The following is a 15616-nucleotide window of genomic DNA, read 5'->3' on the forward strand; positions in this document are numbered from 1 at the left end:
CCTTAGCTGAGCAGTTAAGGCCCGTGCAGGCAGACCATCCAGTGAACGCCGTGTCTTGAGTCTTTCTACCAAGAGCTCACAATCCAGTTAAGGAGGACCAAGAAACAGGGACAGCACAGGTGCGTCAGACTAGGGCTGGAGCACAGGACAGTCACCCAAGCCAGCCTGGGGAGGCAAGAGGAAGTCCCCTGGAGGAAGAGATATCTGAGCTGAGACCTAAAGGGTGACCAGAAATTACTGCTGCAAACAGAGGGGAGAAGGATGTTCCAGGCAACAGAGTGTGCAAAGGCCTGGAGACAAGGGAAAGCTGGCAACGGTCCAGATTTCAAGGACCGTCACACCTAGCCCCATGAATCTCTGTGGCATTATTTGCCACCCTTCCCTGTCACCCACCTTCCCTCCTGTCCAGCATGTGCAGTATGTGTGCTGGTTACCCTGGGATTCATATTGGGAAGGTATATATTGGACTCCCTACCAGGCCTCCTTTAAATAACCAGGTCAGGAGAAACTTGGACGCTTCCCATGGCACTTTGGTTGTGCTCCTCTCTCATAATCCCGGGGACCCATTTTTCAGTAGGGGAAACTGAAGCTCGAAAAGGTTAAGTCACTCACTCAAGACCACATGGCCAGTGAGCGGGGAGGTGGGGATTCAAACGCAGGTCTGAGTCCTGGCCTGCTGTCCTTTACACTGCACAGGGCAGTCTTTATCTTTAGACCTGGGTTCGAGTCTTGGTTCCACTACCGCCTAGCTATGTGACATTGGACAAGTAACTTCGGATCTCATCTGTAAAATGGATCTTGCGGGATTGTTGTGAGGATTAAACGAGAATAGTATCTCTGCAGGAGCCTGTCCGTATACTCCTGGAGCGGGCAGCAAAAAGGAAGTGATCCCTCTGCCACACGCACCCCGAGGAGAGAGTACTATGCACACCCCTGTCTTCAGGCTGTGCGCAGGCGCACTCCACAAAGACCCGGCAGGCTCTGCGGCTGCGTACTCGTCCGGCTTTGCGGCCGTATTGCTTGACGGCAGCGGTGTCCACCCCCGGCCGGTGTTGCCGTGGTAACGGCGAGCGCGTAGGGCCGAGGAAGGTAAGGCGCCTGGGCGGGAAGCGGGCCGTGTGCAGGGAGGCTCAGCGCCGCGGCTCCAGCACAGTGGAGCGGGGAGGATTCCGCTGCGAGGAGGCATCACCTCCGAAAGCCGTCCGGGGGAGAGCGAAAAGGGCCCAGAGATTTTGCCGGGGTCGCACGGCTGGACCAGACTAGGCCGGGAGGTGGAGCCAGGCTTCCTGGTTCTGCCGAAATTAACCCCTCTCTCCGTTCTCCGTTCACCTGTAGCCCTGCGTACTTCACTTTCTTTGTTCTTTCTGGAAACGCTAACACCATGTCTAGTGCTGGGGGCGCGGACGTCCATCCGACACCGTCTCTGTCCGAGGGGAGCCTCAAGCCGCTAGTGAGGTTGATGGGGGGCCCACTCAAGGAGACCAGCAAAGGGATAAGTTACGACAGGGAGTTAAGCATTTCTTGGGCCCTTAACACTTTTTTGGCCTGTGTGCAGTCGTTTATTGCAGTTGCAGCTGCCGTCTGGCTAGCACTTTCCACGTGGTACGCCCAGTACGAGGCGCCTTCCTACAATTACCCGTTTAATCCTCACAGCAGCCTTCAAAGGTTTATCGTTTGTTTATTTATGTCTTAGTCTCGGGTTCTAACTTGCAAGCTCCCCTGAGGCAGGGTTGTTTACCTGTCCCTTTCATCCTTACCTTCACTAGCCCAGGACGTGCACAGTTGGAGCTTCAAACGTTTTTAAATTGGGAGAAGGTGAGCTTTGCTGTGTGGGAGAGTTTAACCAGGCTTGTTTGGCAAGGTGGTCCCAGGGGTTTGGAAAATTAAATAGAGCTACCTTCTCCCTTTTTATTTTGCTTTTGCTTTTTTTGAATAAACATTTACTGAGCACCCCGAAAAGGTGTTAGCTTGTCTGCTCAAGGGCAGAATAAGGAACAAGCCCTGCTTTTGATAGAAAAGTAAATATACTTAACACTACAGGCATCTGGAGTCAAGTATGCCAAGTTTTGGGAAAGGAAAAGTAACAGTCCCTTATAGATGCATAGTACTCAGCCCCTCTGAGTCCGTTTCCTCATCTGTACAATGGGAATAGTAATACCTCAGCGGGCTGTTGGAATTGAGTTTGAATAGGCCGTTCTGTCACCAGTGGTTGGCAACTTTGGTTACATGTTGAAATCACCTGGGTCTCACCCTAGAATTTCTGATGTAATTGCAGGTAAGACCTCAGTATTAGGAGTTATAAATTTACCCAGGTGATTCTAAGGGCAGCTGAACTTGAGAGCCATTGTTATATACCACCCCAGGTTAATTTTCTTAATCTCTTTTCAGTTGTCATTCTCACTGCTTAAGAATGTGCACTGGCTCCAAGTGTAAATCAGCCTTTGCATCCCAAAACCCCTGACAACTGGCCCAGTTCTTCCTATACATCTGTGTGTGCTTCACACATGGTCCTCTTTTAGGCCAGTCTTCTTACCATGCCCTGTCTCCTTGCCTTACTAACATCTTATCTTCCCTGGCGTTGGGGCTTTGAGCAAATGACTTCCTCTCCCTAGGCTTCGGTTTCCTTGTCCGTGAAATGAGCATAGTAGTACCCATGTGTGTAGCGTATGGCACAGTCAGTGCCTAGCAAGTTGTACCTACTGATGATGGTTACCAATTTTACTCACATCCCACATCTTACATCATGCTGTTCTCCTATCATGGTGCTAAAGAAACATTTCTTAAATGCCTATTGCAGATATGGAGAATAGCGAATTCAGTCCTTTCTCCTTGGCTGTGCGTTCCAAGTTCAGCACAAGACAAGTCTTCCACAAAACTGTGAAACTAGAGATTATCTGGTTTGTCTTATTGAATTTTTTTAAAGGACAGCTTTATTGAGAGATCATTCACATACCATAAAATTCACCCTTGTACAATTCAGTGATTTTAATATATTCACAGAGTTTTGCAGCCATCACCATCACTGCAATCTAACTTTAAAACATTTTCATCACTCCAAAATAAACCCCATAACTATTAGCAGTCACTCCCCATTTCTCCCTTCCCCTAACACCTGGCAATCACTCATCTACTTTATATCTCTATGGATTTGCCTATTCTGGACATTTCACATTAGTGGTCTTACACAATATGTGGTCTTTTGTGACTGGCTTCTTTTGCTTAGCATAATGCTTACAAGGTTCTTGTACATTGTGGCGTGTATCAGTACTTCATTCCTGTATTGCTGATGATATTCCATTATATGGATAGACCACATTTTGTTCATTCATCTATTGTGGGCATTTGGATGTTTCACCTTTTGGTTATGAATAATATGCTGTGAACGTTCACCTACAAATTCTTACGTAATCGTACTTTTTCAGTTCTCTTGTATCTATGCTTAGTAGTAGAATTGCTGGATCATATGGTTACTCTGTTTAACATTTGAGTAACTTTCAGACTGTTTTCCAGTCCTGTTCCATTTGAAGATGAAGAAACTGGGCTCAGAGAGCTGAAGTGGGTTGTGCAAGGTCACATGATAATAATGGCAGCTTTGCATATATGGGAGACCTACTGTGAGCCAAATTCTTGGTGTGCATGCTGTCACATGGGCAGAGGTGACACTAGATCCCGAATTTTGAGGTTTTGTGAAAAACAGTGTTTTGTGACAGGAACCCTCCTGTCACACACACTTGGGTTGGAGTACAGAGTTCTTGCTGTCAAGTGTCATAGCTCATTCCTGCTTTTTTTAGAGTATAACAGCAATCTGAAAGGGAAAATCCTGAGCAAACCAGGCAAATTAAAATATAACTTTTCGTTTTTGCTTATTTGACAGAATTTAATTGCAAGTCCTTGAAGTTAGCCATTAAACGTTTTCTCTTTTTTTAAAATCCCAAATGTAATATGTACAAGTCAAATACTAATCAGAGGTTAATTTATAAAAATGAAAATCTCATAAAACTCCAAATCGTTCCTGGAAATCCCTAAAAGTTCCTCACTAGAGACCCACATCCTGCCTCAAAAAAGCCAACACAGCATTGTTTATTTTGCTTTGGAATAAATTGCCGTTTCTTCAACTGAATGCTAAATGCAGTAGTTGGCTTGGGTTGAGGGATAAGTCGGCGAGTGAAAATCTAGTTAAAATGTCCCTGGAAGAAAATTTCTTGATTGCCCATTAACGCGCAGTGTGCAGGGTTTTGTTATGAACACTATACAGCAATATGTGTGCAGATGTGTGTGTATATATACAATGTGTACAGTCGTGCTTGGTATGTAATTCCATTGGGGGGTCTTATTTAGAAATTATTCTAGCGTTTTGCTGCTTGGAATACTTTGGCAATACTATGCAGGTTCCAACTTGCTGATTCTTATTTTTCATAGTTATCTTTGTAATTGATCTCTTCCTTTGTGTTTTTCTTTGTCCTCATTTAATTCCTCAACTTCTTTGTGAGAGTAGCTAAAGGTATCATCACACATTGGACGAGGCTCTTAATTTCTTTTTAATGGTCATGAACCCTTAAAACCACTCGCCTTCCTTCCTCAGGTTTTGCACCTTCCTCAGCTGTTTCAGGCTTGGCTGTGTCCACCCAGTGGGGTGCTGCATGTGGGAGTGTAGTGAGCACGTAAATCACCAGTCTTACTTTTATCCTTTTGAGGGCTTGGAGCCGTGTAGGTTAAACGTGGGTGATGGGCCGGCCCCGTGGCTTAGCGGTGTGCGCGCTCCGCTGCTGGCGGCCTGGGTTCGCATCCCGGGCGCGCACTGACGCACTGCTACTCCGGCCATGCTGAGGCCGCGTCCCACATACAGCAACTAGAAGGATGGCAGCTATGACATACAACTATCTACTGGGGCTTTGGGGGGAAAATAAATAAATAAATAAAATTATAAAAAAAAAAACAAACACGTGAGTGATGCAGCTCTGCTGTATCTTCAAGCACCAGATATGTTCTCAGCTGAAATCACGCCCAGTCCCAGGACTGAGGGAGCAGCAGGTTCAAGTCTCCCGTCTTATTTCAGGGCATCTGCTTGTAGAGTGGAGTGGCTGGCCCAGTCTCATGCACTGTTTACTTCTTTCTTTCTCTTGCATCGGATTGTTACCCTCAGTTAAATGCATCTGCTGTGGCTCTATGTCTTTATCGTACAGTACACTCAACTTTGCTTCCTTCCTTTAGCCCTTATTGAACTGCAGCCTGTTGTGCTACCTCCGACTTGCTTTTGTATCATTGTGTGCTTGTTTTGTCTCCTAGGGTTGAGTGTAAGGCCTGGAAGGGAGAGGTACTGACTTCGGCTTCCTTTACTCCCTTGTAGTGCTGGGTGCACAGTAAGTAATTTCACAATTGTCCATAACCCTTCAGCTTCTAGCCCTGAGAAACAGAGAGCCCTCAGAAAAAAGGGACAGACGCTGCCTGTGCTTGCAGCAGAACCGGAGAGAAGAGCACGGGCTTTGGAGTTAACAAACCTGGGTCATCCATTGCCACCACTCTCTAGGGCCTTATATGAAATCTCACTAACTTGACTCTGTTTCCTCATCTGTAGAATGGTGTTGATAGTGCTTACCCGTTAATAACAGTTATAGCAAATACATGCATAGCACTCAGCGCGTGCCGGGTACTGTTCTAAGCACTCTATGGGTTTTAACTATAAGATAGAGTCTCTTTTTATCCTTATTTTGCAAATGAGGAAACCAAAGCACGGAGAGATTAGGTAACTTTTGCCCAAATTCACACGGCTAGGAAGTGGTGAAGCTGATCCCAACCCTGGCCGTCTGGCTTAGAGCCCCTACTCTTAGCCGCTGGCCTTTGGTAGTACATGATAGGCCCTTAAAGTGACAGCTGCTACTGTCATTGTTGTTATTATTTATTAATTCACCTTAAAAATTGGAGAAGATAGACCTAATATTTGGAATGTATTTTAAGGTCCTTTTTTTTTGGAAAATGAAGTACTCACTAGATTGAATTCTTTGAGGACAGAGTCTCTTTTGGTTTTATCTGTGGATGCCCGGCACGTCTGATTACTAGGAGCCCCTGTAGGTACTCAGTAACTGTCGGCGTAGCCAAAGAATGGGAGTGATCCTAACAGGCAGCAATCCCATTGTGCTTGCTTTCAGGAGACCTTTGCAGAGCATTACGACTTTGGGCATGTCACTTGGCCTCAGTCTTGTCGGCTATAGTTAGAGAGGCATTGTTGTGAGAATTAATGGTGATATTCTAGGTGGATGGGGTTTGCACTGCTTGTACAAAGTAGTCTCACTGTGTCTTTTAGTTCACTGCTTTATAAATATTTTATTATTCCCCGGAGACCACAAAGTTTCCTGAGCCTGGGTATAAATGCTCTTGTATTTTTGATCAGTGTAGGTATTGATTGACTGACTTACTTTCTTCTTATTGTCTACTCTTTAAAGAACAGTTACCCTTGAAAAATGGCGGAAGCAGTTTTCCATGCCCCAAAGAGGAAAAGAAGAGTATATGAGAATTATGAGTCTCCATTGCCAATCCCTTTTGGTCAGGACTGTGGTCCTAAGAAAGAATTCAAGATATTCCGTGCCGAAATGATACACAACAATGTAATCGTGAGGGATGCGGAAGATATTGAGCAACTGTATGGGAAAGTAAGTGCAGGTGGTCTTGTTGTGGCTACTTCCTGACAGCCCTCTCTCCTCCCTGTCCCATCCACCTCCCAAAACAGACCATAAATGACGTGTATTCTTTACTTGCAGTTTGGTCCAGTGTAGGAACAGTGCAACTTGAATCAGGTGCCCCAAAGCCATACGTTATGAGGATAACACCCCCACCTGCAAACCCACAATTCAGCAGTGTAGTAGGGTCAGTGCATTGACCGTTCTTGTCTTTCAATTATAAAAGCAATGCATGTTCACTGTAAAAAAAAAAAAAAACAACAACATTTTGAGCACTTCACAGAAATGTAATGGGTAAAAAGTTGAAATTCCCCGCTCACTCCCATTCCATCCCCAGAGGTAGCTGCAGAGCAGCATATTGCTCTGGCTTGTGGACAAATCAGATGAGGCTGCAGCACGGGCTCTGGCTCCTTGTCTGCTCTCTCTCTCGGTTGGGGACCTCTTCTTAGGTGAGGATGAGTTCTAGTTTTTGCTGTTTTCCATCAGTGACAGGTTTGGGTTGAAATTGTTAGCTTGCTTTATTTTTGTTTTGTTTTCTTTTTACCCCATAGCCAATTCATCACTAGGGGCATTTTTTTAAACAGCTTTATTGAGGTTTAATTTACAGCTGTAAAATTCACTCATTCTAAGTGTACAATTCAATGACTGTAGTAAATTCATAGAGTTGTGCAACCACCACCACAATCCAGTTTTAAAGCATTCTCGTCACCAAAAAATTTCCTTTGTGCCCGTTGCACTTAATCCCTGCTCCCACTCCCAGCTGAGGCATGCACTGATTCACTTCCTGTCTCTATAAATATGCCTTCTCGGGATGTTTTGTATATGATATACATGTTTTAGCCACCTTCCCTGGTGGGATGTGGGTGGCATTGACCCTGGTGAGATGGGGGTTTAGGCTAAGGGCAGTCTGTCTCCACATTCACGATATGTAACATTAAGCAAGAGGCTTTGTGAAATAATTGATACGTTACTTATTCTAATTGTTAAATCTAGGTGGAGGGTAAAGTGTGTTCATTTTATTATTTCAATTTCCTGTGGGTTTAAATATTTTATAATTTTAAAAAATAAGGGGAGAAAATCAGTGTTGTTTTGGAATCGGTGGGAAGGAGAGGAATACTTCACTTCTGGGACCCAGAGAATCCGAGAAGTGTTTTATACCTGATGAGCTGGGCTCCTGCTTTCGGGCACGGTGCTCCTGACCCTCGAGGGAAGAAGGAAGCCTGCCTCAGCCCGCCCCGTTGCCTTCAGCTTACCAGACCTAGAGTGAAATCGTTAGTTTCGAGGCAAATGAGATGTACTAAAAATTTGCTAATGCTCTTCAAACCATCAGAAAGATAAATGCTGAGATCTTCATTAGTAATCATCAATCAGAGGGAAGATGTAAAACTGTGAAAAGTAGAATGAATCTCTTGTTAACTCAAATAGTTATTCTCCCTCAGATAAAATATTGGTAACTAAACGTGAGCTAACTTTGTTTTCTCTCTTCCCGGAAGGGTTATTTTGGAAAAGGTATCCTGTCTAGAAGCCGGCCAAACTTCACAATTTCAGATCCTAAGCTGGTTGCCAAATGGAAAGGTAAACTTGTGCATCATTCAGTTTTTTTTGGCAGATTATCATTTTCTTTCATTTTTGACCTTACACCTCAGATTATATAGTAAAATTCTAGAGAAGTAACTTGCACATTGGCAATTTTACTGCTAAGAATAGCAACTAGAATAATTCTAATGAAGGTGAAAGGGTTCTTATGATTGGTGAAAATGTGTTTTATCTAGTTTCTGGAATTATCAAAAGTGTTACTCAGGCTTTTTTGTTGTTAAGCATTGCCTAGCATAGTACCGTGCATGTGGAAGGTACTGATAATTAAGTACTTGCTCACCTGTATGCAAAATGAGTTTTATATTTTACCTCTAGAATTAGAATTTACAGCACTAACCTCATGACATTGATGTATCTGTTACAACATACTAATGTGTGTAGGCACCTACTGGTCCTCTTTTCTTTAATTTACAAATCTTTTAGTGTATTTCTCTAAGAAGTCTCATGGTAATTATATAACCAATTCCAGCAGGTTAAAACATGATTAGAAAGGATTTTTTAAAACATTATAAGAAAAAATACAAACTAAAATTGCACTGAGATACCATGTTAGCAGATTGACAAAAATCCAAAAGTTTGACATTATGCTTCATTGCTGAGACCTAAGAAACACACTTGTGCATTGCTGGTGGGAGTGTACATGGTACAACTGTTCAGAGGGGAATTGAGCAATGTCTAGCAAAATTATATATACATTTTCTTTCTCCCCCCACCTTCCATCCCTCCCTAACCCTTGGTAACCTTAATATGCTTTCTGTGCCTATGATTTTGCCCATTCTAGATATGTCATATAAATAGAATCATACTTTATAAGCCTTTTGTGTCTTTTACTTAGCATAATGTTGTCAAGGTTCATCCATGTCGTAGCATGTGTCAGAACCTCGTTCCTTTTTATGGCTGAGTAATATTCCTTTGTGTGGATATACCATGTTTTGTTTATCCATTCATCCATTGATGGACATTTGGGTTGTTTCTACTTTTAGTCTGTGAATAGTGCTGCTATGAACATTCATTTACAAGTTTTTGTGTCCACATAGGTTTTCATTTCTCTTTGGTACATACCTAGGAGTGGACTTGCTGGATTATATGATACTTCTATTTTAATTTCTTGAGGAACTGCCAAACCGTTTTCCACAACACTTGCACCATTTTACATTCCCATCAGCAATGCACAGAGTTTCAATTTCTCTACATCCTTGCCAACACTTGTTATTTTCTGTTTTGTGTGTGTGTGTGTGTGTGTGTGTGTGTGTGTGTGTGTGTTTTTTTGATGAGGAAGATTGGCCCTGAGCTAACATCCGTTGCCAATCTTCCTCTGTTTTTGCTGAGGAAGATTGGCTCTGAGCTAACATCTGTGCTTATCTTCCTCTATTTTGTATGTGGAACGCTGCCACAGCATGACTTGATGAGTGGTGCATTGGTCCATGCCCGGGATTTGAACCTGCGAACCCAGGGCTGCCAAAACAGGGTGTGCGAATTTAACCACTACATCACCAGGCTGGCCCCTTGTGTTTGTTTTTGATAATAGCCATCCTAATGAGTGTGAAGTGATAAAAGTTTTTAATTTTAATGATGTCCATTTTATCTATTTTTTCTTTTGTTGCTTGTGCTTTTGGTATCATATTTAGGAAACCATTGCTAAATCCAAGCTCGTGCAGATTTTCCCCTATGTTTTCTTTTAAGAGTTTTATAGTTTTAGCACTTAAATTTAAGTTTTTGATCCATTTTGAGGTAATTTTTGTACAAGGTGGGAGATAAGGGTCCAGCTTTATTGTCTTGCCTGTGGACATGCAGCTGTCCCAGTATATGCATTTACTTTTTTTTTTTTTTTTTTTGCTCAGGAAGATTGGCCCTGAGCTAACATCTTTTGCCAGTCTTCCTCTTTTTGCTCAGGAAGATTCACCCTGAACTAACATCTGTTGTCAGTCTTCCTCTATTTTGTATATGAGCCACCATCACAGCATGGCCACTGATAGACGAGTGGTGTAGGTCTGCACCTGGGAGCTGAACCTGGGCCACCAAAGCAGCGTGCACTGAACTTAATCACTAGGTCACCGAGGCTGGTGCATTTACTTTTAACCCAGCAATCTCACTTTGAGGAATTTATTTTAAAGATATACTGGCAAATATATGAAAAGAAGTAGCACAAGGCTATTTACTGCAATGCTATTTCTAATATTAGAAAACTGGAAGCAACCCAAATGCTCATTAGGAGGGGACCAGTTGAATAAACTATAGTGCATTCATATAATGACATACTGCAAAGCTGAGCTAGAAATGAGGGATCACTAGGATACATTTTTTAAGTGAAGAAAGCAAGATAAAGGAAAGTCTACATGGTGTGCTATGGTTTACCTGGAGGGGATATAAATATATTTTTGAAATATAAGGAAAGATAAACCATAATTTTTTAAAAAATGCTGTGGCGGACAGATGGAACAAGGTAGAGAGAGAGGTGAGACTATAGATTTGACTTTGGAACCTACTAAACATATTACATGATTACAAAACAAAGTTAAATTTTAAAAAGTAATTCTTTAAAAAAGAACACAACTCAACCTCTGTATATCAAGTTGGTGGTGTAGCCACACATGGCGAAACTATTTTGAGTGACTTTAAAACTTGGTAATTTGACTGTTCAATCCTAATGGGATAGATGTTGTGTTAGTTATCTCCTGCCACAGTGCTGTTTAACAAACCACTCCAAAATTCAGTGGCTTTCAGCAGCAACGAAATGGCTCACAAGTCTTCAGGTTTGCTGGGTAGGTCTCCTGATCTTGGCTGGTTGTGCTCATCCATCTGGTTAGTTGTGGGTGAGCTGGCTGCTCTAATGGATCTAGTCCAGTAATGGATCTGACTGGACTCACCAGTGTCTGGTTGCCAGTTGGCTGTGAACTGGTCCAGGATGGCCTCAGCTCGGGGGTGGGGGTGGGCACTGTGTACCTCATCTTCTAGCAGGCTAGCCAGGCATGTTCTCATGGCTATGGTGGAGGGTCAAGAGCAAGCCCCACTGTGCCAGGGCTTTTTAGGCCTCTGTTGGCATCATGTTTGCTAGTATTCCGCTGGCCCAGAGTCAAGGGATTTGGCAGATGGGAGACCTGAAGAATTGGGGCCATCAATGTAATGAACTGCCATGTACTCTAAAGAAAGAGCTGCAAAATAATCTTTACATTGTTTTCAGCAATCATTTTAGAGGTGGGAGTGTTGGCACTGTTATTCTGAGACTGTTGTATCTATCTTGTTTGATAAAGCAAATGAGTAATTATGTTGGCGTGGTTGAGAGCCAGGATTTTTTGCATGAAACATAGTGTACCAGGAAGCAAGGAAGCTATCAAAAACTACTAGGCTTGTTTCAGAAGAGGCTCCTACTGGCCAAAGATGGAAACATTTGAGCGTCAATAAGAATAATACTGCAGTTTATTTTAAAATCCATTCATCCATAATAGTACCCCCAAAATGCTTGAATCTTTTAGTTCATACTGATACCTCTCTCCCTCTACCCCCAATTGTCAAAAGAAATTCATTGTTCAACTGTGGAGGATTCATTATTTTGAAAACTGGGTAACATGAACTGGTCTTGGGGTAACTGAATAGTTAGCAAGGGGTTGGTTCTCTTTCTAGAAGAATCCCCACTAATAAAGAAGGAATTATGAGATTAGAATATCACTGTTTTGCAACCTCTGATGAATTATTAGATCTAGACATTGATCAACAATGGTGCTGATGACATAAGAAGAGACAACAAGACGTTTTGTGTCTTCTAATGGAAATGTGTGGCACCACCTGTGAAGTAGTCTTCCTCCAAAATTGTACTTGAATCTGATCAAGCCTCTGGATCCACCAATTCACAGGAACACAGAGGGCAGAGGAGCGCGTTAGACCAGTGCTGCTCAGAGTACTGACACGCAGCAAGACCTTTGCACCAGAATGGAAATCAGCCTACAGCTTCCTCCTCTGTGAAGGCGAGGTGAGCTGGACTAAGCAGTGTACTAAGTGAGACGGTGGCTTAAAGGTGGGCACAAGCCCCTCATCTCTTCTTGGACTGTCCACAAGCAGTTTGAGGACAGCAGCGGGCCTGTGACCACCTTTGGGTAACACCATGTTAACAGCACAGTAGGGGTATAATCATCTGAAGCCAGACTGGGGGAAGGTCTACAGGACAGAGGACCCATCTCTTCAACAAATGTATTACAGAGAAAAAAATCATGGCTGGGAAGCCTGTATATTAGAATCAACTTATGACATAGCTATTGCAAGGTATGGGCCTTATTTGGATTTTGAGTCAAACAGACTTTCCAAAAAAGAAAAAAAATATGAGACAATGCTTAGATTTTAGATGGTGCTAAGGAATTGATATTAATTTTTACAAGTGTGATATGGTATTTGATTCAGTGTGATAGAAATACATACTGAACTTTTTAGAGATGAAATGATATGAGGGGTCTGTTTCAAAATGATCTGGGGGCCAGGGGAGTGGACGGAAGACCAGATGAAGCGAGATTGGCCATGAGTTAATTGTTAAAGCTGAGTGATGGAAACGTGGGAATTTATTATACTGTTCTCTCTACTTTTGTATGTTTTTGAAATTTTTTATAGTAAATGTTTTAAAAAGAGAAAAAAAAAGTAGAGCAAATAGCATAATGGCCCTGCCTATACCCATCACACAGCCTCAGCCGTTACTAATATTTGGCCAAAAAAATAGAAAGTTTTCAAATAGTGTAATAATTTTAACAATTGTGAATCTTTTCCTGATCTATGTAGTCTCTATGTTTTAAAAAGTGATAGAAATTTGAAGGAAATGAAGTTATGCCAAGGAAACAGAAATTAAGGTTGTGGGCTGCCCTAAAAAGTAAATCTCAAATGTCCATTTTAGGAGGTTCTCAAAACCTGGCTTCAGCCCGTCTTCCACCTCCTCTCTGCCCACTGTCTTCTGCTCGTCAGCACTGTAGCCACCTTGGGCTGCTTGCCATCCCACAAAGCTATCGTGACTTCGTGTCTCTCAGCCTTTGTGCGTGGTTTCCTCTGCCTGTTTTCCCCGGGTCCACCTGGTGAACTCTTATTCATTCTTCAGAGCCCAGTTCAATTATTCTTCCTTTTTGTGTTTTTTCCTAACCTTTCCAGGTAAAGTTGTCCCTTTACAATACTTTACTTGGTCATATATCAGCTTGGGTTAGAATCAGTCATTTCTGGTCTGTCTTCCCAGTTAGACTGTGAGTATCTCAAGGAGAGGGGATTTGCTTTGGTTCTTCTGCCTCTCTAGTGCTGGCACATGGAAGGCTGTCACTAAACTTGTTAAATTGTTGTTTGCTGTTAAATTACCAGAGGAAGGAGGTCATGACACTGAGAAAACTGACAAATCCCTAAGGATGTAGGAGTCTGTGACCTCACTTTCCTAGAGTTTTAAAGCTGAACGTCATCTTTTCCAAGCCTTTAACATGCCAGAGAGGAGGCTGAGTTTGGGAAAGCAGAGATGATTTGCCTAAAGGCAGGGTCAGGGAGGATCAGGACTAAAACTCAGACCATTGGGTGACTTGATAAACATGTTAGGTAGAAAGAATCTTCCCACCAGATCCTCAGAGCTAGAATGAGAGCCCAGAATTCCCAGATCCACACCCAAAACTAACACCGTATGAAATGTACTTTTCCAACCCTTTAGAGGCACGTGTGAGGAGCTTTCACTGAAGATGCTTTATGGAGCAAGGGCGGATGGGGACAAAGTATACAACTTTAGGGCCTCAATATTCCCGTCTAAAAGTTGAGGGAGTGAGCATCCCGAGGTGGTGGAGAGGTTTCCTCTTGCATGCCATCGCTGCTTGGCTGGAGTGCTGAGTTGAGAAGGATTCTGAGGTCTCACACCCCAGTCAGGGGGTGCGATTGGTCAGCGGGGCCAGCAGGGGTGTGGCTGCAGGGAGTGGCCGTGTGTAAAGCATGAGTTTGCCGTTGATGCACGGACAGGCTTCATCACCTCCTAGATGTGCGATTTGGTGAATCTTGAAATTCTCTTTGTCTTTTCCAGATTTTCAGTGTTTTTTCCCCTTAAAGAAAATTTGTCCGAACTAATAGAGCTTCTTTGTTGTTGCAGATGTGAAGACAGGCATGCCTATAATCACGTCAAAGAAGTAAGTTGTGGTGAACTTTGGAATTATGGTTTAAATTAGATCTATTTTTAGATAGCCTTTCTGACATGGCAGTCCACGCCTTTTTTTCCTCTGCTTTTTGTAGTGGGTGTGTCCCTGAAAATTATGTCTGAATTTATTGTGGATCAAATCATATTTGAAATACACTAAGTTTATTTTTCAAAATAATCCAAAGCCAAATCCTTTTCCAGTTGAATTCCTTCCAAAATATGAACAGTTTTCTTGTAATGTGTATGTCTTTAAGTGCTAAGATGCTTAGACTTAGATTTAGGACTGGCCTCTTGCCCTGTGTGGCATCAATGGCCCTGTCCTCTTTCCTTGCTCTGCATTCATCGGGTAGGAGAAAGAGGCTTTCACAGAGGCCCTTGCGCGTCCTCTCATATGGTTGTGGTTCCTTCCTCTGGGTGTTTTCCTGCTGTTCCCACATCCTGGAACATTTCTCCCTGACCCCCCACGCACGCACGCACGCTGCCTGCCTATTCCTGCACATCCCACGGCTCAGCGTATGTGTCAATCTCCTGGAGTTTCTCTTCTCACCACCCTCCCCTCTGCTGAGTCGAGGTTGTTCCTCCAGCTCCCCCAGAGTCTGCATAGGTGCCCCTTACTGTGCCATCCATCATACCTGGATTTAGACCGTCGTTTCTTGGAGAACAGGGACCATGCCTAGTTCCTCTCTGCAGCCCCAACACTTGGTGGTCACTTGGTACGGTTTTGTTGACTAAATGTTCATCCATCTAAGTCCTCATTGTCTCTGAGGTGCAGCTCGAGTCATAACTCTTCCACGAAGCCTTCTAAAACTACTCAAGCGCATGATGAAAATCATCATGCTTCTGGCATGTGCTGGCAGAATCTGACAGCTCCTTTTTGGTTACGTGCCTGGTAACCCCCTGGCCAGAGGAGTGGGTAGGGAGGTAGTGGCACTGGGGAGATCTCAGTGGCTGCTCTGGCTGTAACTGCAGCCTGGGACGGGTAGGGTTCTAGTCTGTGGGAGGGGCCTGCTGAGAACCTCGCAGAGCCCCCACCTCAGGAGAAGCTGCAGTATAGGCAGGTTGCTACAACCAACATTAGGACTCAGAGCAGAAGCCTGCCCCTCAGAACTGCATCCTGCTCAGGCTTTAGTAGGAGGACATAACGTCAAGCCAGCTTGAATATGCAAGGTTCTGGATGGGGGAGATTGCCACCTACCTGAAGCTTATCCCTTTGTAAGCA

The 15616-nt window shown here is 43.5% G+C and overlaps 1 protein-coding gene across 4 annotated transcripts in view; it reads left to right on the plus strand.

Annotated features, from left to right (window-relative positions):
* Nucleotides 1–1048: 1048 nt before the first annotated feature.
* Nucleotides 1049–15616, plus strand: part of TSEN2 (tRNA splicing endonuclease subunit 2) — a 40344-nt gene continuing 25776 nt past the window's right edge. Inside the window, exons 1-5 of one of the 4 annotated variants that reach the window (XM_058565350.1) lie at nucleotides 1049–1089; nucleotides 5287–5360; nucleotides 6441–6647; nucleotides 8168–8249; nucleotides 14353–14389. In XM_058565350.1, coding sequence (XP_058421333.1) covers nucleotides 6459–6647; nucleotides 8168–8249; nucleotides 14353–14389 — 308 coding nt within the window. In that variant the 5' untranslated portion in view covers nucleotides 1049–1089; nucleotides 5287–5360; nucleotides 6441–6458. Of the gene's footprint in view, nucleotides 1090–1154; nucleotides 5361–6440; nucleotides 6648–8167; nucleotides 8250–14352; nucleotides 14390–15616 lie in introns of those variants that run through there. The other 3 variants (XM_058565356.1, XM_058565361.1, XM_058565348.1) reach the window with 3 other exon arrangements.

Source organism: Diceros bicornis, chromosome 2 (genome assembly GCF_020826845.1).
Source record: "Diceros bicornis minor isolate mBicDic1 chromosome 2, mDicBic1.mat.cur, whole genome shotgun sequence".
NCBI classification, from domain to species: Eukaryota; Metazoa; Chordata; class Mammalia; order Perissodactyla; family Rhinocerotidae; genus Diceros; species Diceros bicornis.